This window comes from Carlito syrichta, unplaced genomic scaffold (genome assembly GCF_000164805.1).
Source record: "Carlito syrichta isolate Samal-C Ts95f unplaced genomic scaffold, Tarsius_syrichta-2.0.1 Scaffold305570, whole genome shotgun sequence".
NCBI classification, from domain to species: domain Eukaryota; kingdom Metazoa; phylum Chordata; class Mammalia; order Primates; family Tarsiidae; genus Carlito; species Carlito syrichta.
This window is the reverse complement of record NW_007249666.1, coordinates 86124-111282: the sequence shown is the minus strand read 5'-3', so window position 1 is coordinate 111282 and position 25159 is coordinate 86124. Positions and strand designations below refer to the sequence as shown.

Below are 25159 nucleotides of genomic sequence, written 5' to 3'. Positions count from 1 at the left end.
TTTATTTTTACTCTTTAAAATAATGGATGTCGGCCGGGCACAGTGGCTCACACCTATAATCCCACCACTTTGGGAAGCTGAGGTCAGAGGATTACCTGAGCCCACAGGTTCAAGACCAGCCTGGGTAACTTGGTGAGACCTCATCTCTACAGTAAATCAAAAATAATTTAGCCGGGCATGCTGGCGTGTACCTATAGTTCTAGCTACTTGGAAGGCTGAAGCGGAAGGATCACCTGAGCCCAGCAGGTTGAGGCTCTGGTGGCCATAAGTGTGCTGCTGCACTCCAGCCTGGGCACAGAGTGAGACTCCACTCAAAGAAAAAAATAATAATAGATGTCAAATTGTGGAATAAGAGAAGAACTTATTGGAAGTCTTCTCATTTAAAATGTTAGTTTTTCATTTTATCTTTGATTATTTTTGGCAAAAAAGTTATTAACAGTAAAATGATTTTTTTTTTTTTGAGTCAGACTCTCACTCTGTGGTCCAGGCCGGAGTGCTCACAGCTACCACAGCCTCTGCCTGCAGGGCTCAGGTGATCCTTCTGCCTCAACCTTCCAAGTAGCTACAATGAGGTCTTGCCAAGTTGTCCAGGCTGGTCTCAAACTCTTGTGCTCAGGCATTCCTCTGGCCTCTGCTCCCAAAGTGCTGAGATTACAGGTGTGAGCCAACATTAATAAGAGGAAAAATGCTCTTTTATAAATGTGAAATCACATTTATGATTACATTTCTTTTAAAAAAAAAAAACAAAACTTTTTTTTTTCTCCTTTTAGGTATTATTTAAAAAATAACATGGAGACAGAAACCTTATGTTCAGATGAAGATGCTCAAGAACTAGTTAAGGAAAGCCAACTATCCCTGTTGCAGCTCAGTACCATTGAGGTGGCCACCCAGCTGTCAATGAGGGATTTTGATTTGTTTCGTAATATTGAGCCTACTGAATACATTGATGACCTTTTTAAGATAGATTCCAAAACAGGAAATACTCACTTAAAAGAGTTTGCAGATGTTGTAAACCAAGAAACATTCTGGGTTGCCTCAGAGATTTTAACTGAACCAAATCAGCTCAAACGAATGAAGATAATTAAGCATTTTATTAAAATCGCACTTCATTGTCGAGAATGTAAGAACTTCAATTCCATGTTTGCAATAATAAGGTAAGTTTGTACAAATAGCCATAGACTTTTTGTACAAATAGCCACTAATCTCATGTACACAAGTCCCCCGCAGAATTTATAATGATTTGTTTCTATTACTCACATAAGATTAAAGTGGAATCTTTAGAGAGATTCTTTAATTATGATGTCTCTGTCATGGTAATGGGGTGCTTCTTTATTAATAGTGTCTGCAATTGTATGATTTTGTCATAATAGTAGACATGAGGCTGGTTTTCTGATTAAGTATTAAATGCCTATGAAAAGTTCAATTATTATACCTTTATTGAAGTATTGTTAGATTTAATATAGTTTTCATTCTGGTGGTTTTAGCTCTTTCTATTTTTGTTTCTTCTATCTTTCTGTTACTTAATCATTTTTTTGTAAATGAATGTGGTTGACTGTCTTCTCATTTTTCTTTCTCTTCCTCCCTTGAGTGATTATGCCCTCTTTGGATATGTGCCTAGTGGCTGGTCTTCGCCTTTGGATTTCTGTACTGTGCATATTTAAGTAACTGCCTCACTATGATTTGACCCAGAACAATCATAGTATGGATATCATACTCCAACCTAAAATTGCTATTTTGAATTTAAAACAGCAATAATAACAACAGCAACCATTTGATGAGCTCTTTCTATTTGCCAGGTAGTACTTGAGGGTATCACTGGATGTGTTTTTACTCAAGCAAGCTAGACTATTGGAATTATAAAAATCTTTTAAAGCTTATGGTCCAGGAAGTGTAGATGATTACATGAACCTCCCCACTACCTTCTTCCCACTCATTATGAGAAGCTAATTCTAGGTAATTTATTTTTCTGACCTTCATCCAGCACACTGCTTGATCACCCAAAGGATTACTCTTCAAACAAGCTTAATATGAAAGGGGAGGGAGATTATAGTTAGATCCATTTATAAGGCCATGTGCTTATATGTAGCAACATAATTTCACCTTCACTAATCCCATTTACACAAGTCCCCCACAGAATTTATAATAATTTGTTTCTATTACATAAGATGAAAGTGGGATCTTTAGAGGGATTCTTTAATTATGATGTCTCTGTCATGGTAATAGGGTGCTCCTTTATTAAATTAACAGTGGCAGTTGGGCACGGTGGCTCAGCCTGTAATCCCAGCACTTTGGGAGGCCAAGGCAAGAGGATTGCCTGAGTCTGGAGGTTTAAGACCAGCCTGGGCAACTTGGTGAGCCCTCATCTCTAAAATAAATCACAGAAACTAGCCCAGTGTGGTGGCGTGCACCTGTAGTTTCAGCTACTTGAAAGGCTGCGGCGGAAGAATTGCCTAAGCCCAGCAGGTCGAGGCTGCTGTGGCAGTGAGTGTGCCACGGCACTCCAGCCTGGGCGACAAAGAGTAAGACTCCAACTCAAAAAAAAAAAAAAAAGCAGTGGCTGCTGTTGAACTAAACACTAAAGGAATATTGAGTAGGGATTAGCAGGGTGACTTTTAGAATCAACTGCACCTGTATTTGAATCCTGCCTCACTTAATAGCAGTATGTCAGTGGAAAAATGAATACTGGTTTTCTTATTTATAAAATGCAGGAATTCTGCCACCTGCTTCAATTTTTAATAACTTGGTCTAAAATAGGGGAACAAAGATGACATTGATAAATACTTGAAGATCTAGAAATTGAACCTGTTTTGTATAATATTTGCTGAGTAAAAAATTTGAGAATTGCAGGCTCAGTTTTAGAGTACTCCATAAAGAATATTGATTGACACTGAGCAGTTACAGGATCTTTGTGTAAAAAGAGTATTGAAAGAAAATGATAGAGGTTAAAAACCTACCTTAGTAGCCATCTTCAGTATGGTGTAAAGAAGAAAGAGAGTCTAGCCAAAGAGATGGAGGATGAGTACAAGAAATAGAGTAGCTCAATTATGATAGTGTCATTAAAGCCATAGAAAGAATGATTTGAGAGAAGGTAGTAAGACAATAGCGTCATGAAAGGTATAGGAAAGGCCTGAGGTTTGGTTAAGAGACTGATTGGTTAAGAACTTCTGTTACAAATAATATTTTTCGTACACATTTTCTATAGTTCAGGTAAAGATAATTGCTTTGTATTCATATCTTGTATTTTATATTCTAGTGTATCAAAGAATATATAGGACATTAGTTCTTTTAGCAGAGATGGCAAAGTGAATCATTCAGTTCTGACTTTGATAGCATATTTTACATAATTAAACAATAATTTTAACTTTTTGAACAGACAGTATATGTACATGGAAAAAAATGATAAGATAGGCAAACAGTACTCACTGTAAAGTAACTCTTCCTCCTACTCAGACCCTAGTTCACTCAAATTCCTCTGCCCAGAGGCAACTACTAATTAATTTTTTTATACGAGTTACCTTATAACATATAGCAAGCATATAAATATATTTTAAAGCCACCTTGGTTTCTTTTGTTTGATTTATCTTGGAGATTATTCCAAATCAGTACTTATAAAGCTGCCTCTCAGGAGGAGCACTTAAGATCAAGAGTTTGAGGCTGCAGTGAGCTATGATGGTACCACTGCACTCCAGCCTGGGCAGCAAACAAGACTCCATCTCTTAAAAACAAACACACAAAAAGCTACGCATTTTTTAATGATTACAAAATATTCCATTGTGTTGTGGTATACACATTATTTATGGATATCTTTAAATTTCCAGCTTTTAGCTATTTAAGCAATGTATGCTGTTTGCCTTTGCCATACAGAAACTTTTTATTTTTATGTAGATTTATCAGTTTTTTTTCTCTTGGAGTTTCTTCATTTCGTATTTAGTTAAGAACAAAGAACTACTTTGGTTTGAATTCACTGTTGGCACTTACTATGTGAACTGAGTTTTCTCATTTGGAAAATGGGGAATCTTGGTATTTCCTACTTCATAGGGTTGTCAAAAGCACTCAGTGAGTTAATACAGTGAAAACTCTTGGAACACCCTACGATGATACTAGAATTCTCACATTTTCTTCTTTATACTATTAAAGTTTATGTACATAACATTTTCTTCAGATAGTGATAACTTTGCCTCATTTATTCCATTTATCTATTTATCTTGTCTATTTTCATCTGCTAGTGATCTGTGTTAAATAATACAGCTGTTGCAGTATCCACCAGGGGGTTGGTTCCAAGACTTCATGAATACCAAAATCTTCACATACTCAAGTCCTACAGTTCACCCTATGGAACCCATGGATACAAAAAAGTCAGCCTTTCATATTAGCAGGTTTCACATCCCAAGAGTACTGTTCTCCCCCCTCCCGTGCTGGGGTCTCCTGTTGCCCAGGCTGAAGTGCGTTGGCATGATCATGGCAATCACAGTTCACTGCAGCCTTGACCTCCTGGGCTCAGGCACTCCTTCAACCTCGGCATCTTGAGTAGCTGGCACTACAGGCATGTGCCATCATACCCGGCTAATTTTTTTATTTTTTATTTTTTGTATAGAGGAGGTTTTGCTATGTTGCCTAGGCTGGGAGTGGTGTATTTCTAATCTGTATTTGAATGCAAACTCAGAACCCGTAGATATAGAGGACTGCCTGTATTTACTGAAAAAAATCTGCATAAAAGTGGATCTGTGCAGTTCAGACTCATGTTGTTCAAGGGTCAACTGTAATTGTAATTTTGAAACTTTTTTCATAATTTGTGGCTCTTAATCTAGGAATGCTTCTAGTATTTCTCCATTAAACATAATGTTAGCTTTGAGCTGAAAAATATGTTATGCTTTCTGTTCTCTTTTACTGATTTTCTAAAAAATTGAACTTAATTATTTTTTTTTGTATCTAAAGTGATCATAAAGTTTTTCTCTTTATGTATTAATATGATAAATGATTGTAATCGTTTTCTAAGAATACGTTACCCTTTCATTCTGGCATGAACTCTGTAATCGTGATAAATTTTCTTTAAATGTATTACAAAAATAATTTTTACTGTTATATAAAATTTTTGTACTTTTTTATAGGTGAATTTGATATATAATATTTTTTTTGTTGGCTTGAATGGCTTATTTGTAGATCTTAATTTCAGTATGGAGGCCGGGCACAGTAGCTCAAGCCTGTAATCCCAGCACTTTGGGAGGCCAAGGTGAGAGGATTGCCTGAGCCGAGGGGTTGGAGACCAGTCTGCGCAATTTGTTGAGACCTCATCTCTACAATAAATCAAAAAAATTAGTCGGGCATAGTAGTATGCGCCTGCAGGTCGAGACTGCAGTGGCCATGAGCATACCAGTGCACCCCAGCCTGGACAACAGAGTGAGACTCCAACTCAGAAAAAAAAAAATTTAAATTTTAGTACTGTGCTGGCTTAATAAAATTGGAAAGCTTTCATCCCTGTGCTCTGTAACAGTTTAAGTGGCATTGGAGCCAAAGTGGTTACAGTTTTGAAAGAATTCACCTGTGAAACCATCTGGGCTATGATGTTCTTTAATAATCTCTATCATCTTTTGAGGTTTTGTATGTCTTTCAGTTTCAGTGTTAATTCTAAGATAGAGGTTGGTAAACTTTCTGGAAAGAAAATAATTTAGGCTTTATGGGATATACAGTATCTGTTATAACTGCTTAACTCTGCCATTGTGGCACAAAAGCAGCCATAAACAGTAAACAAATGGGTATCCATGTTCCAGTACAATTTTATTTACAAAAACAGGCAGTGGAATTAATTTGGCCCACTGGTTGTCATTTGGTGAACTTTTTCATTCAGACTTTAAATTAGTTTGCATGTAGAATTTAGCAAATTAGCCTATTGTGCTCTTTTAATTTCCTGTATATCCTCATTCTTATTTCTTATTCTGTGTATTTGACTCCAGTGAGCCATAGTTTGCCAAGTCTTGTTTTAAACAACCTTATGATCCTCACCACAGTCTTTTTCTTATACTTTCTCCAGTTATCTCTTGGTTGAAACTTTTCTAGTCATTTTTTGAAGAAGGGCTTGTGGGAATTACATTTTCCGAATATATTTATAATCTCTTTCTGCATTTGATCTTGAAGGACAGGCTGTCCAGCTGTAAAATTCTTGTTTCATACTATTTCTTGGGGACTTCATAGACAGTAGCCCTCAACTAGCATTTTATGTGGCTGTTTAAATTCCTGAGATTAACTTGAATTATTTCTTCCCAGCTGCATTCCCAGATTCTTTCCCATATCTCTGAAGTCATTTACCTTTGCATGGATGTTTCTACATAACTTTTGGTTCTATATCAGGTTCTCCTAGATGCATTTTCAATCTGTAGTTTCAAGTCTTTTGTTTCTGGAATATTTTCTCAAATTTTATCTTTGAACATTTTTTTCATTTTTATTATTTTGTTGTCCCCTTCAGGGATACCAGTTACACACATTTTGAATCTCCTTTGTTTGTCTTTCATATCTATTGTTTTCTCTCTAGTTCCTTTCAACTCTGGTCATTTGCATTGATTTATTAACCCTTTCCTTCATGTCACTTGCACAGTGTTTTATCAGTGTCTTTATTTTTCTTTATGTAGGTTCCAGTGTGACCTTCATTTCTGTGTAGGTTTTATTTTTTCTTCCAATTCTGTCTGAGCTCTACTAGTTAATTTTTTAATCAATATCTCTTAGCATATTTTCCCTAAGCTTGTGTATACTAGATTATTAAACTCTTTATTTGTTTTGTTAATTTGTCTGAAATCATGGGTAGGTGTTGGTTAATATGGGTTTTTATCCTATTGTCGACGACATTTTCCTGCTCTATGATCTTTAACTGTTTTTCCTTGTGGCTACTTGTTACAGATCCTATGTTCATTTTTTCTTTTTCAATAACATGAATTTTCCTGCACAAGCTATTTGTAAGAGGTGCCAGAGCAGTATTTCAATCTAACAGGAATTATTGGGCTTATTTGTGAATTGTTTTACCCTTTACTTAATGGAGATTGGAAGCTCTAAGGCTGCTTACAGCTTCTGTCTTCTATTTCACTGTTTAAACACATTCCTACCAAAATGTGTCTCTGTGTGTATTAATCTTACTTTCCCTAACACTTTATAATAAGGAAAGACCCAGTCCTGCCTTAGTCCCATCAGCCTATGTATTCTTCCAAATTTATTGTTGTTTTTGCTCTCAGGGTGAGTTACCTGCTTTGGAGAAGTGCTTTGCCAGCTTTCCTTGAGATCCTCAGCTGCAGACATTGTTTTTCAGTATCTTTGCATACTCTTGTTTGACCTTGACTATTTTTTGGCAACCTTTCTCCTGTATTTAGGAGTTAGTTGTCTCTTAGTTTTAGTGGAGATGAAACTTACATTTGTGTTATTCACTCTTCTTGTTGTTTAGGGTGATTTCTGAGAAGCAATGGATACAAAGCTATCTTATCTCCATACTTTAAAATCAGAAATCAAGAGAACTTTTTAAATATGGTGGCATGGGTAAAAGTCAGATGGCTGAGAAACAAAGGATTAGCTGGCAAGAAAATTGAAGCATTATATATATACCCTTTATTTGACAGCCTACCAATCGTATTATATGGTGGTAAAGAAACAGAAGATTTACAGCCTAATTGGCATGGATTATTTTTTCAAGTTAGGGACTATCTGAGCTTGTTTAAAAGGCTGTGTATAGGTATAACTATAGGCAAGTAATGTGGTTCCTCTGAAAAAAGTTCTCCTTGTTTTCAGATCAAGGAGTACCTTTTAGTTTGTCATATTTTTCTGTTTATCTCAATGTGTTAAAATATGTTCCTGCTTATTTTTAGCTTTATTGGAGAACTTGTTATATATACTCTCCTGACTTTAGTCCACCCTCTCCCCCAAGTCTCTTTTAATGTTTTTGTTCTCGTCTTTGGCAGTGGCTTGAACCTAGCACCTGTAGCACGACTCAGAGGTACGTGGGAAAAATTACCAAGCAAATATGAGAAACATCTCCAAGATCTACAAGACCTTTTTGATCCATCTAGAAACATGGCAAAGTATAGAAATATTCTTAGTAGTCAAAGCATGCAGCCTCCAATTATTCCACTCTTTCCCGTTGTCAAGAAAGATATGACATTTCTACATGAAGGTATTTAAAAGTTACTTGAAAATTAACATGTTTAGCTTAAGCTAATTTTATAGAATTGTAATTTGTTATATTTATATTTATATATTATATTCAGGAGGCAATTAATAGATTCAATAGTTGTATAATCAGCTTTAGAAGACAGCTTGGCATTATTATCTACTAAAGTAAGACCTTGTCATTCTCACATTCATCATTCTCACCAACACCTGTTAAATTTAGTCTTTCTCTTTTCACCTATTCCAACAAGCATGTACCTGTATCTTGGTGTGGTTGTAATTTGCATTTCCCTGATTACTAATGAGGTTGTGTGTGTGTGTGTCTGTCTTTTGTCAGTTGGTTCAGGTTTCTTGCCAGTTTTTTTCCTTAGGTAGTCTTTTTTGTTTAATATGTTTGTAAATATTCTTTATATATCAGATTATGACTCACCTTTTGGTTTTATTAATTTTTTAATTGACAAATAATTTTAGTCTTTTGACTCTTTTTATTTTATTTTATTTTTTTTGAGTTGGAGTCTCACTCTGTCACCCAGACTGGAGTGCAGTGGCCGCTCCCAGCCACCGCAGCCTCGACCTGCTGGGCCCCGGTGATCCTTCCGCCTCAGCCTTCCAGGTAGCCGGAATTACAGGCGTGTGCTACCACACCTGGCTAATTTTTTTGTTGTATTATGGAGATGAGGTCTCGCCAAGTTGCCCAGGCAGGTCTTGAACTCACGGGCTCAGGCAATCCACTCACCTCAGCCTCCCAAAGGCGCGGGATTACAGACTGTGCCACCGAGCCCGGCTGCCTTTTGACTCTTAAAGTGATCTTTTACTAGACAGAAGTTCTCAGTCTTAAAGGCCTGATTTATTGATCTTTTACCATACATTTTATCTATAATCTACCCAAATTGATTTTTGTGTAAGGTATTTTTTTCCTGCTGTGTTAACTTGGTAACTGTACATTTTTTACCATTTTTCTAGTGTTACCCTGGATATCTTACTATATATATTTGTTAATATAAATTAGTTTAAAATATGCATTAGTACTTTTTTTATATGTCAGGCAATGCAAGAAATTTAGACCACTTAAATTCTATTTACTCACCTTCCAATTTTTATGCAGTTGTTGCTATGCCTTTAAATCTTACAACATAATATTGTTGTTTAGTAAAGTAAGTTAGTATTTCTTTAACCTTATGTTTATACTTGCTTTAGTTTAGTTTATTTGTTTTGAGTCATTGTCTCACTCTGTTGCCCAGGTCGGAGTGCAGTGGCACAGTCACAGCTCACCACAGTCCAACTCCTGGGCTCAAGTGATCCTTCTGTCTCAGCCTCTTGAATGGCTGGGACTACAGGCACACACCTAATTTTTTTAATTTTTATAGAAACGAAGTCTTAACTGTGTTTGTTGCCTAGGCTTGTCTTGGATTCCTGGACTCAAATAATCCTTCTGCCATGGCCTCCCAAAGTAATGGGATTACAGGTGTGAGCCACCATACCCAGCCTCACTTTTGTTGTTGTTAGTGTTTTTTTATTTATTCCTGCATTCCAGAACTTCCAGATGGTTGGATGTGGTTTTTGAGTCTCTAGAACATTGTTTAGTATTCCCTTAAGTGCAAGTTTTCTGGTGATGGAAAACTCTTCATTTTTGTTTATCTGAAAATACCTGTACTTCATTTTCAGAGGTATATTTTCGGTTCGCAACTCCCTTTCAGTATTTTGAGATAATACTCCATTGTCTCTGGCTTCCGTCATTTGTTGTTGTTGTTGTTTTTCTTCAGAAAATTATTTTAATAGTTACAAATTTTTTTTTGTAGAATCAGTATAAAATAGCAGTTTATTTCTCCATAATTATCAGTATTATTTATACTTGAGATCTTGGATAAATGGGGCTGAAATCAGCAAAAGGTCTTGGACTGTTGGCTCAGAAATCATTCTAGGAAGCCCACCCTGTTGATAGCTGTCAGGCTTAGCTCTCATGAGATGACCCGGCCCTTTTAAAAAAAAGTATTTCTCAGCCGGGCTCAGTGGCTCAGCCTGTAATCCCGCGCCTTTGGGAGGCTGAGGTGAGTGGATTGCCTGAGCCCACGGGTTCGAGACCCGCCTGGGCAGCGAGACCTCATCTCTACAATAAATCAGCTGGGCATGGTAGCGCATGCCTGTAATTCCGGCTACTTGGAAGGCTGAGGCGGAAGGATCACCAGAGCCCAGCAGGTCGAGGCTGCGGTGGCCGGGAGCGCCCACTGCACTCCAGTCTGGGCGACAGAGTGAGACTCCAACTCAAAAAAAAAAAAGTATTTCTCTTTATTTATTCTTTGGAAACTTGAAGTTAATTCAGCAGCGTTCGTTAAACCCCTTCCAGTTCCTGTCATTTACCACTTTAGCAGTCAGTTTAGACTGCATCCATTTTAACTTTGCTCTTTTCTAAGTTGCTGTAATAATGGTAAATCATCCAAATTCTTTTCTCTCTCCTTGGAGATTTTTTACTACTGCTGAAGTCTGGGCTATACAGTTTTTTATGACTCTCTCCCTGCTGGCATGAGCTGCCATCAAATACGCCCTCTAGCGAGGGCAAGAAAACATGAAGATGTCATTCTTTTATTCACAGTTTAGTTACATGATAATTTATTTTGCCTGGAACTCGGCAAAGTCTTCACAGTTCACACAACCACTGAGCACTGCCATATTGGACCAGCTGCCATCGTTATATGTTGAGAAGTCAGCTTTCATTTTTATTTCTTGTTCCTTTGACTGTTATCTTCCTTCCTTTGGTACCTGCTGTTACAATTTTTTTTCTCTATTTTTCTCTCGTTTTGCTTGATGTGACTAGGTATGGAGTTTTTTTGTTTGTTTGTTTTAATTTTTGTTGGTATTTACAGGACATCTTAATGTATGATTTGATAATTTTCATCTGTTTTGGGGAAATTCTCTGTTATTTTAAGTCTTGTTCAATTTTTCTCTTCAAGTATGTGTAATCTGTTAAATTCATTACTGAGTTCCTAATTCCAGTTACTATATTTTTGGGGATTTTACAACTTTTTTTTTCTTTTCCAAAATTCTTAAGTGTTTTTTATATCTTTGAACATATTCAACATAGTTATTTTAATGTCTGTCTTTGATAACTTCATAATCTGGGTCTCCTATGAGTCTATTTCTGTTAACTCTTTTTTTCTCTTGCATTTCAGTTATGTTATGTTTTATCCTGATATACTTGGTTATTACTGATAAAGAAGTGAATGTTGTGCATAAAAAACTACAGAAATAATTGGAGGTTTCAAGTGATGTTCCATTTTCTTCAGAGAGGATTAAAACTTGCTTCTGACAAGCATCTAGGATTACTAGCAATTCAAAAATCACTTTAACCTGTTTTCAAGTTTTGACATAGTTTAACACCAGACTTTTTGTCCTGGCCCATATTGGGTTCATCCTTAGTCCCAGGATATACCTTTCAGAGTTCCAACTAAAAGCACTAGAGGTTTACTTGGACTTTAGTTGCTTTTCTTTTTACCCCAAGAGACAGGATGTCTCCTTTTTTAGCTCATCATCTCCCTCCACTGAAATCAGCAGATGCACCTAAGGGGCAAGCACTGGGAAATGCTAAACTTGCCTCCGTCCATTCTTTACCCTGATCTTCACTGCCTGGTCAGCTTTTTGATGCCTTTAAACTTTTTTTTCCTGTTTTTGTCCACCTTTTCTGATCGTTCTCAGCATAAGTATTGTTGTAATTACCTAGTCTTACTGCTTCTATTCATTATCATTTATTTTTAAAAGGAAATGTTGTTAAAGCCTTTAAATATATTTTTTTACATGCTTCCTCAAAACCTTTATGTGACTTGAGAGTATTTTTTATGGTTATTTTATTTCCAACTCCTGCTGAGACCCTGAACAATTAATATATTCAGTGCATAGGTAAAGTTTACCATGTATTCCAGACTAGTGGTTCTCAATCTTGGCTTCAGTGACTTGGACTTCCACCAAGGGTCCTTAGGTCCTACCATATGAGATAAATAGGGTCATACTGTTAAAGACAAGTGTGAAAAAAACTGCTGAAGAGAGTTAGATTACCCTTTGAAGATAATTTTTTGCCTCATGTTTTGGACAAGTAGGCTAATAAGTGGGCTATGTCTAGTCTCATACCTAATCTCTTCAAAGGAGAATAGACCATTTGAAAATTGTATAAATATTTCCTCTGAGAACTGTTGAACAAAACAAATGAGCAGGCAAATCTGGGTAAAGGATAAAGTCATAATTGTAAATTGCAGACTGGAAAGTGTATATCCCTTTGAGGCAGCCACCTCTTAGTTTTAACTAATTATTGCCTTTTGGAAAACAGACCCAATATTATTTAATCCCCCATCCCACACCCCTTTTTTTCTTCAAGGGAAGCCAGAAATCCTTGTATTTTTATGGGCTATTTTCTACTTCTTAAGTGATGTCAACTCATTTAACAATTTTTAAAGTATTATAACCAAAGAAAATTTGCTGCAGGCTAGCTTAATTAAGCCCAGAGATGACCTTGTTACCTCTGGCTAAAGTCTATTTTCAAGTGTGTACCCTTGTTGTCCAGAAGAACAAATGTAGGTACCTACCTGAAAATGGACTGAGCAATAGAGAGTTAGATTTGAGGAGCTGCACATTTTTTATAGGTGTGTATATAAAATAATGAAATTAACTTTAGAAATCATGCACAGTTTACCACTTTCCTTATTCATAATCATTTGAATACAATTTTTCTTAGTGACTCATTTCTTACAAACAGGATTGAGCCATCTGTGGATATATCAATTCTTTTTTTTTCCTTGTCTGTTTTTTTTCATGTGGAGTACAATTCAGGGTCAGGTATACAAATGGTCATCATGCAGATACCTTAGTATTATGATAATTGTTCAGGGTCTGCACATTAGTGAGAACATTTGATACTCAGTTCTTTGTTTCTGTGATGATCACTCAGTATTATAGACTCTAAGTTCATCCAAGTTGCTATGAAGTTTATCATTTTGTCCTCCTTTATGGCTGCATAGATATATCAATTCTTAAAAACAAAGTGGCATTTTGATAAAGAACGTTGTTACTTGTGCCCCTCAAGAATAACAACTTGAGTTCTGCTACTTTTATATGTATAATATAATTTTGAAACTTAAAATTTTATTTTTACTGTACAGGAAATGACTCCAAAGTAGATGGTTTAGTAAACTTTGAGAAGCTAAGGATGATTTCCAAGGAAATTCGCCAAGTTGTTCGAATGACTTCTGCTAACATGGACCCAGCTATGATGTTCCGGCAGAGGTATGGCATTGAAATGTGTAAAAGTGTTAGAGTGGCATTGAGGGTTATATAATAATAATCATAGTATTTATCATTTATTGATCATCTACCATTTGTTGTGTGCTGTACTACGTACTTTACACGTCAATTCAAGTAATTGTTTATCACAATAACCCTTAACAGATAGGTGGCGTTGGTCTTCCTTTTACATATGAAGAAACTGAAGCTCAGAGCAGTTTTTACGTAATTTGCTATGATTTAAACCCTAGTTTCTATATGACTTTTTTTAGTATATGAATATTTTTGTATTGTTATTCTTTAAGATATCAGCAAATATATGTGAAAAATTGCTGATATTTGTGAAATTAGCACAAAAGACAAATGCTTTCATCTGGTTTCTAACTTAATTTGTAAAGTATTAGTCTGCATGCCTTTTATTTTTATTGAATATTTTGAAAGTTCTATTTCTGTCTACTTTATACTTTATCCTCTAAAACATATTTCTTTTTCTCAAATTATAATACTGCTGTTTACTTGTATGTAAGTTCTTATTACATACAAATAAACAGAATTTAGGAAGTGATGATTTAATTATGCTTTATCTTTATTAAAAATGGAAAATAATGGCCAGGGGCAATGGCTCATACCTGTAATATTAGCACTTTGGGAGGCAAAGGTGGGAAGATTGCTTGAGCCCAGGAATTTAAGACCAACCTGGGCAACAAGCGAGATTTCATCTTCTCATAAAATACTAAAAATTAGGTGAATGTGGTGGTGCACATCTGTAATCCCAGCTATCAGAAGGCTGATGTAGGAGGTTGTTTGAGCCTAGGAATTGAAGGCTACAGTGAGCTATGATCTTGCCACTGCACTCCAGCCTGGGCAACACAGTAACACCCCTAATTCAAAAAAAGGAAAATATTGTATTCTTTGTTAAGCCAGTCTTCTAACAATGCTTTTTAAAGTTCATTTTTGGTGTCATAACAAAGACTTCCTCAAATTATATAAAGTTTAAGCAAAGTATGTTGTTAAGCTTTTGCTATTGATTTTATAATTTTAAAAGTACACAGACGTCATGATTTTAATTTTTGGTCTGATGTTCTTTTGGGCCTATGTGTATAGCTTTAGTACATAAGGGCATTAAAAATGAAATAATTTACAAACGCAGTCAGAATTATTGTGATTTTAAAAAATATACTTTGCTAAGGAAACAGAAATACTTGATCATTTAAAAACCAGGGTTAGAGTTGGAGTTTTTGTAAACAAATATAACCAATGTATGTTAGGATTGGTTTTTTATTTGTTTGGTTTAAATCTCTGTTCAGAGTCTGTTTTTGTAAATAGCTGACAGTCGCTCTAGTTTAGAGGTCCTCAAAGAGTAGAGGAAGGAGTGTTCCATCTCTTCATCCTTACTCATCCCACTTCTGACCCTTGAGAATTACTGCATGTAATGAGAGTTGTCATTTCTCAACATTGCAGAAGCAGGAAATAGTAAGAACCAGGGACCAAAGCAAACCTGGAGCAGGATTTGTTTGTTTTTGGTTTTGTTGCATGTCCTTGGACAGTGTCTCTACCTCTCCCTGTTGTCTTACATGGACTTCCATTTACTCACCTATGTTAACACCCTGGTCCCTGAAGATGGAATGAATTTGTGACCCTGTCAGACCAGTTGATAATACACTAAGTCCTAGCCATGCTTCAGAAATGAGCAAAGGAGAGGAAATTAATTAACCTCACTGTTTTCTTGGGACTGGCCAGGGTTGAGTAGAATAAGGTATGGGGGGAAAATAAACATCCATATTTAGATTAAACCAAATTTTTTTCTGAATAAATTTTGTCAGCCAGTATTGAAATATAATATCTTTCTTTAAGCAAATAATGTCCATTTTAGTGTTGTATGATTATCTAGTGTGGACATAGTAATCCTTTTTATTTTAACAGTAATCCATTTGCTGACTAAAGAACAGAATCTTTATTCAGTCAAACAATAATGTAAAGATATACAGTATTATGTATGAATATTTTGGTGATGTTTTCACTTAAATTTTAAGTAGGATTTGCCGGTCAAATTTTCTTACAGAACACATTGTCAGAAACATTTCTGCACCTAAAAATGAAGTTATATATCTTTATGTTCCTTGTAATTTCATTCTGTCATCTAAATGAGTGGCTCAAACATCTTCTCAAAAAGATGCTCAAAAATTCTATTCCTTTAATATTCTTTCCCTAAAACTTTGAAATCAAAATTTATGGTAAATAAATATTTTTCCTTAAGTTTCTTATTAATATAAGCTTTTGGATGAAATAGGTTTTAAAAATATAACTGGTCTAAAACATTTTTCATAATGTTTTGGGATTTTTTTGGCCTTCAGTACATACATAACTCATCTTACTCTTCTGCATTCCATTAAAATCATTATATTGTTAAGCAACAATTTTTTTCCCAGTAAAATTTTTCTGTTCTATTCTGTCTGCATAGTTTCTCTGACTTTCAACTGTTGTCTTTTTTTCTGTGCTTTCCTATTCAAACACATGCTTCAATGTTTGTGGCTCTTGCTTACAGGAAGAAGAGGTGGCGGAGTCTGGGGTAAGTGTAGAGATGAACGCAACTGGAATGAAGGTTGTGCGACTCTTAACGTATACTGCATCCTTTTCATTAATGCACGCACATAAAATAGCATGTATTCTATTAACCCTGTCAGCCTACATTCCTGACAAATGCCTTTTGCTAACAAGGTGAAAGTAGTGATAGAACTAGCTTCCCCTCTCCTTTTCCATTATTGGCATCGTGTAAGTCATTTTTAGATTTTAATTTAGTTGGGTCAGTTAGATGATGATGACGATAGTGAATATTTGTTGCGTGCTTGCTATGTGCCATACACTACTATAAGCACACTAAGTGAATTATTTAATTCTCTTACCACCCTGTGAGTAGAAACCATTGTTCTCATGTTACAGATGAATAAGATAGAATGGTCCAAAGTGTTATATCTCATTAATGAGAGAGCCAAATCTTGGTAATCTGATTCTAGAGTCCACACCACTTTCTTTTATTCAAATTCTAGATTATGTAAAAGTAAATATATAAACGTATAAAAATAGATGAGAGGTCTGTTTATGAAGGTTGAATTTTCCATCCATTTTTCAAAAAGAAACAACCTTTATCCAAGCTGTACTATAAAGTTGAGTTAGAAGATGATTTTAATTCTTCACATCCACTAATGCCATGAGACTTTCAGCAGACTTCCAGCATTGATTGAATTTTATTTTAAATTTTTACCAGCTTTAATTAAAGACTCTCTTATCTCTCTTTAAAGCTGTGATAGAATTAGAAACTGCCACCATTTGTTGTTAAAGTAGATTCAGGTCTCTGCCTCTACATAGCTAAGTATCTATTTAGAAACTAAGGATCTCATAAATCCTCTATTTAGTCCTTTCTCTTGTAGATGAAGAAAGCGATGGCTTTTGTGGATGAAGGGATTGTATAAGAAGAATTTTGTTATTTTAAGGCTGTAGTGAACCATGAAGTTAGATGCTTTCATTACATGCAAGAGTTTTTTTGTGAGCCACTTCCTTTACTTGAGTCTTGTCTCATTTGTGGTCTTGTTTTCTGTTAAAACTTGGTTAACTTGACTTTCCTTCCACTTTCTTCCTTCCCCTTCTCTGTGTGTCTCTCATGCGTTTTCTTCTATATCATACATTTATGTCTCCGTCTTTTCTGGTTCTTCTCACTGAAAATAGAAATTGATAGCTGGCATTACTATTGTAAAGAAGAATACTTGTACAGTATATCTCAGTGGGTATTGGAGAATTTGAATGACTTATGTTAACACATTCATTGTTTATTCAGTTTCAAGGTTGCCTTGTATGATGATTGCAAACACTAGGTATATTTTATATCAGAACATTTTCTATTTTTGAAGTAGTTTAGAAAATATCTTATTGTCATTTAGCTCATTATCAGAATTTCATTTAGTTTCATTTATCAGAATTTTGTATTTCTCCTAGATTGGTCAACACCTGCTCTTTTTTGAAAATATCAGCTAAGATAAAATAATTAAATATTTGTATTAAAATTTGCTTCTAAATGTTGGGACTTGATTTTACTGCATTTCTTTGAATTCAAGATATTATCAATTGTTGGGCACACTGTTATTTTATGTACCACTGAGAAAAAATTAGTGCAGTATGCTGTTGCTATTGAGAATTTTTACTTTATGCTTATCGAATGAGCTCTTACAGACTTAGATATGGATTTTTTATTATATGACACCCTTGTGCTTACATAAAAAGGAAAAATATGAGCAAAACAAACTGGTTTAGGTCTTTCTAAAATTTCTTCATATCCAAAATATGAATCTTTTAAATCACTTTCAGAGTCATTAATCAGTTTTGTTTTTTGTTTTTTCCCCACACTGTATGGCCCTCTGTCATCAGTGTGTTGGTGATGCAGCATTTCTTCAAACAAACTGTAAAAGGACTAAAAGCTGCTGGTACTGGGCTCTTAAGCTGGGTTTGCAAATAACTAGAGCTTTTGCTACTGCTTTGGGAATGTTGTTGAACTTGGTAAATTCACTACCTCCTTATAATAATTTGATCCCTGGAGGTTAAAAGGATAATTTACAAATGTCATCAAATTTTCTTCCAAGCCAGTCTGCAAGTTTTGAGGTTTCTTGCTTGTGTTAATAATGACATTCATGTCACAGTTTCTCTCTCCAATAGCAGTTGAAAGTTGCCATTGATTATAAGATACACTCCTATTTCAAAGTTCTTAAAATGTGAGAGAAAAAAGTACCATAACACTTTTTGTAACTGTGTTTCACATAATTTACATGAAAGCAGTAGGATTTTAGTGTGTTTTAACCTGGGTGTATGAGCACTGTGGGCTCCGTATTTAGAATAGTTTTATATAAATGTGAAAGCTAATTTAGAAAATCAATAGATACCCTTATTATTTTGGAATGCCAACTACTTTCAAAATAATAATTATCTAAGAACTTTGTGTTTGCTAGCCTTATTAGAAAGGACAAACATTGCAGCTGCAGTTTTCCCTCAGTTCTAGATGTATAGTCATTGTAGAAGAAGGTTTGCCAAGAAGAATAGAGTTGGGTGAAGCTGTAGCTTGTTTAAATTGTGATTATTTCTACCCATCTTGCAACTACATCTTATTCAGAAGCATTACAGAAGTCAGACCCCAGATCCCATATCCTCAGTTCTAGAATCTGAATATTGCCTAACCATTCCATATGTGAGTAAAAGCCCCGAGTAGCTTTTTACTGTAGCATTTCTAATCTCTTGCTATATTGAATTGTGTATAAATGCTGTTAATTTTCAGTAATATCTTACTGATTGTTCTCTCTGAATTTTGGCCAAAATATAGTTACTACTATAAGTGGGCCTTCTGTAAGGTAATGGCAGTAGCATGTCCAAAGCAGCACAGACAAGCAAAGCTGCTCTAGAAACCTCATTGCTGGAGAACCCTGGTGCAGAGATCTGACTGAGGATGGACTTTTCCTGACCTGCACTCTTGCCATATCTTGAAAGTGAATAGCTCCCAGGGCCAGAAGAATGCTTTTTCTTGTTATAGCTGTGCCATGAGTTTCATAGGCACAGACACAGGCCTGATGTAATATGTTTCTTGGGGGAACTGTTGTCTTACTCTTTTGAAGTCTTTTTTTTTTTTTGCCAAATCTCGTTAATTCAGAACATCACCATGTGTGCCAAATTACTTTGTATTAATGCTCTTCATCTTTTAACTCATTTACATCAGCATGCAATAAATAGCATTAACAAAACGAAATCTTTTACTCTTCAGTCTGCCATGCTTAATTCTCATCTTTACAGCCTCTTACTGTGATCTCTATCTTCTTACAGGTCATTGAGCCAAGGCAGCACAAATTCAAACATGCTGGATGTTCAGGGAGGTGCTCACAAAAAAAGGGCACGCCGCAGCTCTCTGCTTAATGCCAAGAAGTTATATGAGGATGCCCAAATGGCAAGGAAAGTAAAGCAGTATCTTTCCAGTTTGGATGTAGAGACAGATGAGGAGAAGTTTCAGATGATGTCACTGCAGTGGGAGCCTGCATATGGTACCTGTGAGTATAGGTTTTCATTTATATGACAATAAGGAACTCAACAAAATAGAAACTTATTTCCCTAGTATTAGGCTGAAGTTCCAAAAAATTTTTAAACACAAAAGATAACCCTAAGCGTCAGGTGATCCAATTAATCAGCTATTGAGTCCCATCCATTCCTGATGGCTTAGAAGTATAAGTTATTTTAAAAGTTTTATAAAGTTGTCTTGTAAAAATTGAATCATTATAGAGGGCCTATCTGTTTTAGAACATTTTTACTTTCATCCCTAAATGAAGGAAGAGTAAACATAAGTGTATTTTTTACCTTTATTTCATGGATACTACCATTTACCAACTAGAAAATAAAAGAAATTTGATTAAAATACTAGAATAATAGATACATTACAGGTGTCAATAGTGAAGTGAAACAAGAACAAACCAGACACATTCTGATATTGTTAGTCTCTAGAATATAGAATGAATAAAAAGGAATCCTGTTCTCAGTACTTTGTTTTAAAATTAATTACAAACAACAGAATGCATATGTCTCTGGATCAAGGAAATCGTTAAGAGCAGAAATCAGAGAAGGTGAAATATATTGTTGTAACAAAAAAAAAAAGATTGAACTTCTTATGCTAAATTATAGGTTAAGGCTGAGCACAGTGGTTTATGCCTGTAATCACTGTACTTTTGGAGGCCAAGGCCTGAGATTCGCTTGAGGCTAGGAGTTTGAGACCAACCTGGGCAATGTGGCAAGACCACATCTCTACAAAACAATTAAATTAGCTTAGCATGGTAGTACATGCCTGTAATCCTAGCGACTCAGGAGGCTGAGGTGAGAAGGATCACTAGCCAAGGAGCTCCAGGCTGCAGTGAGCTATGATCATGCCACCGAACTCCAACCTGGGTGACAGAGGAAGAGCCTGTCTGTTAAAAAAAGAAAAAAAATTATAGGTTGAATGTTATGCTCATAAAAATTACAGTAGAATTCTATTTCTAAGTTCTTAACTGATGAGGAGAAGCAGTAGTCATCATAGATTGACCCTAAATTTACATGATATGGTATTTACATAGTAATAGAAAAAGTATGCCAAACGAATGAGAGTAGAAAAGAGAGAGTGGAAATAGACCTGAATATTGAATTTTTTAAAAGATTCAGCTATGGCAATGAATTTTAAAATACAGGATAAGGAGCCATTTAATAAATGTTATTATTGAAACAGTGTCTTGAATGGTTCTACCTAAAAGTGTTAGCATGTGATGGAAAGAATAACTACTAGAAGGTGTAAGCAGAGTCTGAGTCTCACTTATTATCATTTAAGAAAGGTTTTCTTTATCCTTGTTCTGTTTTCTCAAAAATAAAACTTGAGCAAGCATTTTATCTGTGAGTCTTTCTACATCCAGCCTATTAAATTTGGAGAAATAAATAACAGCTAACACTTTTGGAGAGCTACATGCCAGCTGGCACATGTGAAAGGTGGAGGCTAGAAAGACTGTAAAACCTTTAATATTTATTCATGTTTTAAAGTTCAAAACCATATACAAATTAAAGTCATTGGACCCTGCTTTGAGTTATCATCCAAGTTATTTTTCTACCTCAATATAGACTTAATCATCTTGTGGTTATTAAACATGGTTTCATGCCTGCATGCCTTCCTCTTCCTATACCCACCACAGACTTGTCTCAGTCTTTTCTCATTAATCTAAACAGTGTTCTGTGCTACATATTTAATATTGATTTGGAATGAGAAAACCTGTAGTGTTTTCTTTCTTAAACTAGATTTGAATTTTTTGTTTGTTTTTTTGTTGAAGTCTCACTTCTTCCACCTTAGCCTTCCAAGTAGCTGGAACCACAGGCACACCCCACCATGCTCAGCTAATTTTATTTATTATAGAGGCATGGTCTTGCCAAGTTGCCCAGGCTGGTCTTGAACCCCTGGACTCAAGTAATCCTCTTGCCTCTGCCTCCCAAAGTACTGGAATTACAAGCATGAGCCACTACACCTGGCATGATTCTTTTTTTTTTTTTTTTTAAGAGACAAGGAATTGTTCTGTTACTCAGGCTGCTTTGATGGTGTGTTCTTATTTCACTGCAGCCTCGAACTTTTGGGTTCAAGCAATACTCCCACCTCAGTCTCCTGAGTAGCTAGGATTATAGGCACACACCACCATGCCCAGCTAATTTTTTTTATTTTTTGTAGAGACAGAGTCTCGCTTTGTTCCTGGACTCAAAAGGTCCTCCCACCTTGGCCTCCAAAAGTGCTGGGATTGCAGGCATTAGCTATTGTGCTCAGCTTGAAAAATTTAATTCATTGCCTATTCTTTTAATTTGGGTTGAGAGTCTTATTATATTGGATTTTTTTAAATTTATTTTTATTATAAAAATGGGGTACAATTCAGGGTTAGGTATACAAACGTTGATTATGCAGGTATCTTGTTGATGAGGTATATAATTTAAATGTTTAAATAGTTACTATCCCAAGCCAAAACAATAGTTGATTTCTGAGCATCAAGAAATTTGGTTCTTTCTCATTAATCAGTATATATGTGTGTTTTGGCATACATCTGTGAACTCTTATATTTAAATAGTCTTTGGGGTTTTTTTTTTGTATTGTAGCCATTATTAAAATAATATATATTAATATAATTTAATATTATTATTTTGATAATGAAGTTGGGAATTGATTAGTATTGAGAGAAGGATGAAAGTGTGTTCATGGCTATAACCAAAAGATGCTAACTTTTGATTCAATTAGTTGATAATCCACTGCATATCGTCCCCAGGGGTTCCTGTGTTTTGACGTTCTGCGATATTCTGTTATTCTTATCACCCATAATATTCTCTATGCTCTCATAATAAAAGCATAATAGCTAACTATTACAGCTATGCCATGACAAATTAAACATCTATTTTGCTTTTTATCTTGGTGTTTAAAACAAGTACATCATGAAGTACTAAGGCTACACTTGCATTGAAAACACCCTGAATAACTTACCTATGGATTAAAAGTACTGCCAGAAGGGAGAATTTCTTTTCTTTGGACTGCATTATTGATTTTTTTTATGAAGGAGGCAGCTTTTGAGTTGGAGTCTCACTCTGTCATCTAAGCTGGAGTGCATTGGCACACTCACGGCCTCCGCAACCTCCACTTGCTGGACTCAGCCAGTCCTTCCACCTCAGCCTTCCAAGTAGCTGGAACTACAGGTGTGTACCACCACGCCTGGCTAATTTTTTTTTTTTTTTACTTGTAGAGATGAGTTCTCACCAAGTTGCCCACGCTGGTCTCGAACCCCTGAGCTCAGGCAGTCCTCTTGCCCCCACCTCCCAAAGTGCTGGGATTATAGGCATGAGCCACTGTGCCCAGCTGGTTCTCAGTTTTTAATTCTGACATTCATTTTCAAATATTCTAAGCATGGATTTATATAACACTGTCTGGTATTCCTGTATATATCTGTTGAAATAGTTTAGCTTATTCATTCAACAAATATCTATTAAGAATCTGTTTTGAATCAGTCAGTGGCATATAGGAATATAGTAGTGAACAAAATACATTGTCCTTACTCTCAAGTTAATTACAGTCTAATGGGAGGAACGGACGTTAATTGGTTAATCACACAGACACAGGTCATTGTGTAGTTATAAAACTATTATCGGTGCTATGGAGGAAAAGTACAGGATGCCATGAGAACATAAAACATTCTAATGTAGTCAGTGCAGAATATGAAATAGTAGGGAAGAGTTGAGAAAGTTGATGTGAAAGATATAGAAAGTGGAGGGGAACTTCTGGCTTAGGGACTTGAATAAAGACTGATTTAATAGAAACCTGGAGGGTGTAAGATTGGTAAGAGGAGAGGTAGGTGGTTCAAGGGGGCAGGCTGATGGTAAATCACGCAGGGTCTTTTAAGCCTTGTTTTAGGGATTTAGTCTTTATCTTGAGAGCAGAAGCAAGTCATCTGAAGGTTTGTGTAGGAGGAAAAGAAAAGTGCAATGATCAGATGTTCATTTTGAAAGTCACTCTGCTATTATATGGAGAATGTTTTGAAGGCATGCTGGAATTGTTGCAGTGAAAGAAGTATTTCAGTAGTATAGATAAGAGAATGTTAACTTGACCCTTCAGAATGAAGGTGAAGATAAAACTAATTAAATTAATGAATTCAAGATTTATTTAGGAAATAACCAATTTATTCTACCACAATTTTAGAGATAACTTTTTTTAAAATCTGATCCACCAAGACATAGAGATAACATTTTTTTCTTTCTTTCTTTTTTGAGACAGGGCTTTACTCTGTCATCCAGGCTGGAGTGTAGTGGCACAATCGTTGCTCACAACAGCCTTAAACTCACTGGGCTCAAGTTTTCCTCCTGCCTTAGCCTCCAAAGTATCCGGGACTACAGGTGCACACCACCACGCCCAGCTAATTCTTCTATTTTGGTGATGGTGGTGGTGGTGGTTGTTGTTGTTGTTGAGATGGGATCTCACTGTATGGCCCATGCTGGTCTCAAACTCCTGACCTCAAGTGATCCTCCTGCTTCAGCCTACCAAAGTGCTGGGATTAAAGGTGTGAGCCTCTGCACCCAGCTAAGATAACATTTTAGAGTACTCAAATGAAATTTCTGTTAAGAAAATTAACCTACTTTATTTTTTGTGCTAAAAATAGGTGGTTTTATAACAGCTGTTTGTCGTCAGTGAAATAACCTTGCCTAAAGTGAGGCGTTACCTATTTCTTACTCTCTCCTACTAGTGACCAAGAATTTAAGTGAGAAAAGATCAGCCAAATCATCTGAAATGTCTCCAGTACCTATGAGGTCAGCTGGCCAAACAACTAAAGTCCACTTGCATCAGCCCCACAGAGTAAGCCAGGTGCTTCAGGTGCCAGCTGTTAATTTGCACCCCATCAAGAAGAAGGGACAAGCAAAAGACCCTGCACTGAGTGAGTATTCACAATTAATATTACATTCATTTATTTGAAATTTCCAGAGGAGTTAGAATGAAACATAATTACATATCCTCAGGAGATCAACTATTATAGGTTTTATAATATAACATCACTTCAGGAATCAAAAAATGTTTCATTTTGCCTATAGGTGTTTGATGACAGCATACATGTTTTAAATGCTGATATTAGAATTCCATTAATGCTGAAATCTGTTGATCAACAGAAAACTTACAGCAGTACCTCTTGGGTACCAAGGGCTTACTACATTCAAAGGTGTATTTAATCAAATATGTAATGCAGATGCAGCCAGAAAACTGAAAATGAAGTGGTTTCTTCCAAAAATGAGTATATGTTGTTTATTTTGTTTTTTTTTAATTCTGAAAACCTAGTTAGGAAACAAGAAGAGAGTGTAACACGTATATAATGTACAGACCACACATTTTTTTTCCTGTTAGGCCATGTCAGTATTATCCATATTGCTTCATTTGTTTGAACAGTTTACTATTTTAGCTTTTAGATGGAAAAGTAGAATTAGATTTGGTTACTAGAGTTATTACTTAGACCATGCATTTTATACATAGTACATATTTAATAGAACTTTGTGAATTTAATTTGATTTTGCTTGCGATACAAAGTTGAATAAATTCCCACTTCTTTTTTCTTTTTTTTTTTGAGTTGGAGTCTCACTCTGTCGCCCAGACTGGAGTGCAGTGGCCGCTCCCGGCCACCGCAGCCTTGACCTGCTGGGCTCCGGTGAT

General features: G+C 35.7%; 1 protein-coding gene across 5 annotated transcripts in view; it reads left to right on the top strand.

Moving 5' to 3' along the window:
* RAPGEF6 (Rap guanine nucleotide exchange factor 6) overlaps positions 1-25159 on the top strand; it is a 200796-nt gene that overhangs the window by 156373 nt on the left and 19264 nt on the right. For 3 of the 5 annotated variants that reach the window (XM_008061753.1, XM_008061749.1, XM_008061752.1), the window contains 6 exons: positions 771-1154; positions 7935-8146; positions 13287-13410; positions 15953-15976; positions 19264-19484; positions 24207-24395. In XM_008061753.1, the coding sequence (XP_008059944.1) occupies positions 771-1154; positions 7935-8146; positions 13287-13410; positions 15953-15976; positions 19264-19484; positions 24207-24395 (1154 nt within the window). The remainder of the gene's footprint in view (positions 1-770; positions 1155-7934; positions 8147-13286; positions 13411-15952; positions 15977-19263; positions 19485-24206; positions 24396-25159) is intronic. The other 2 variants (XM_008061751.1, XM_008061750.2) reach the window with 1 other exon arrangement.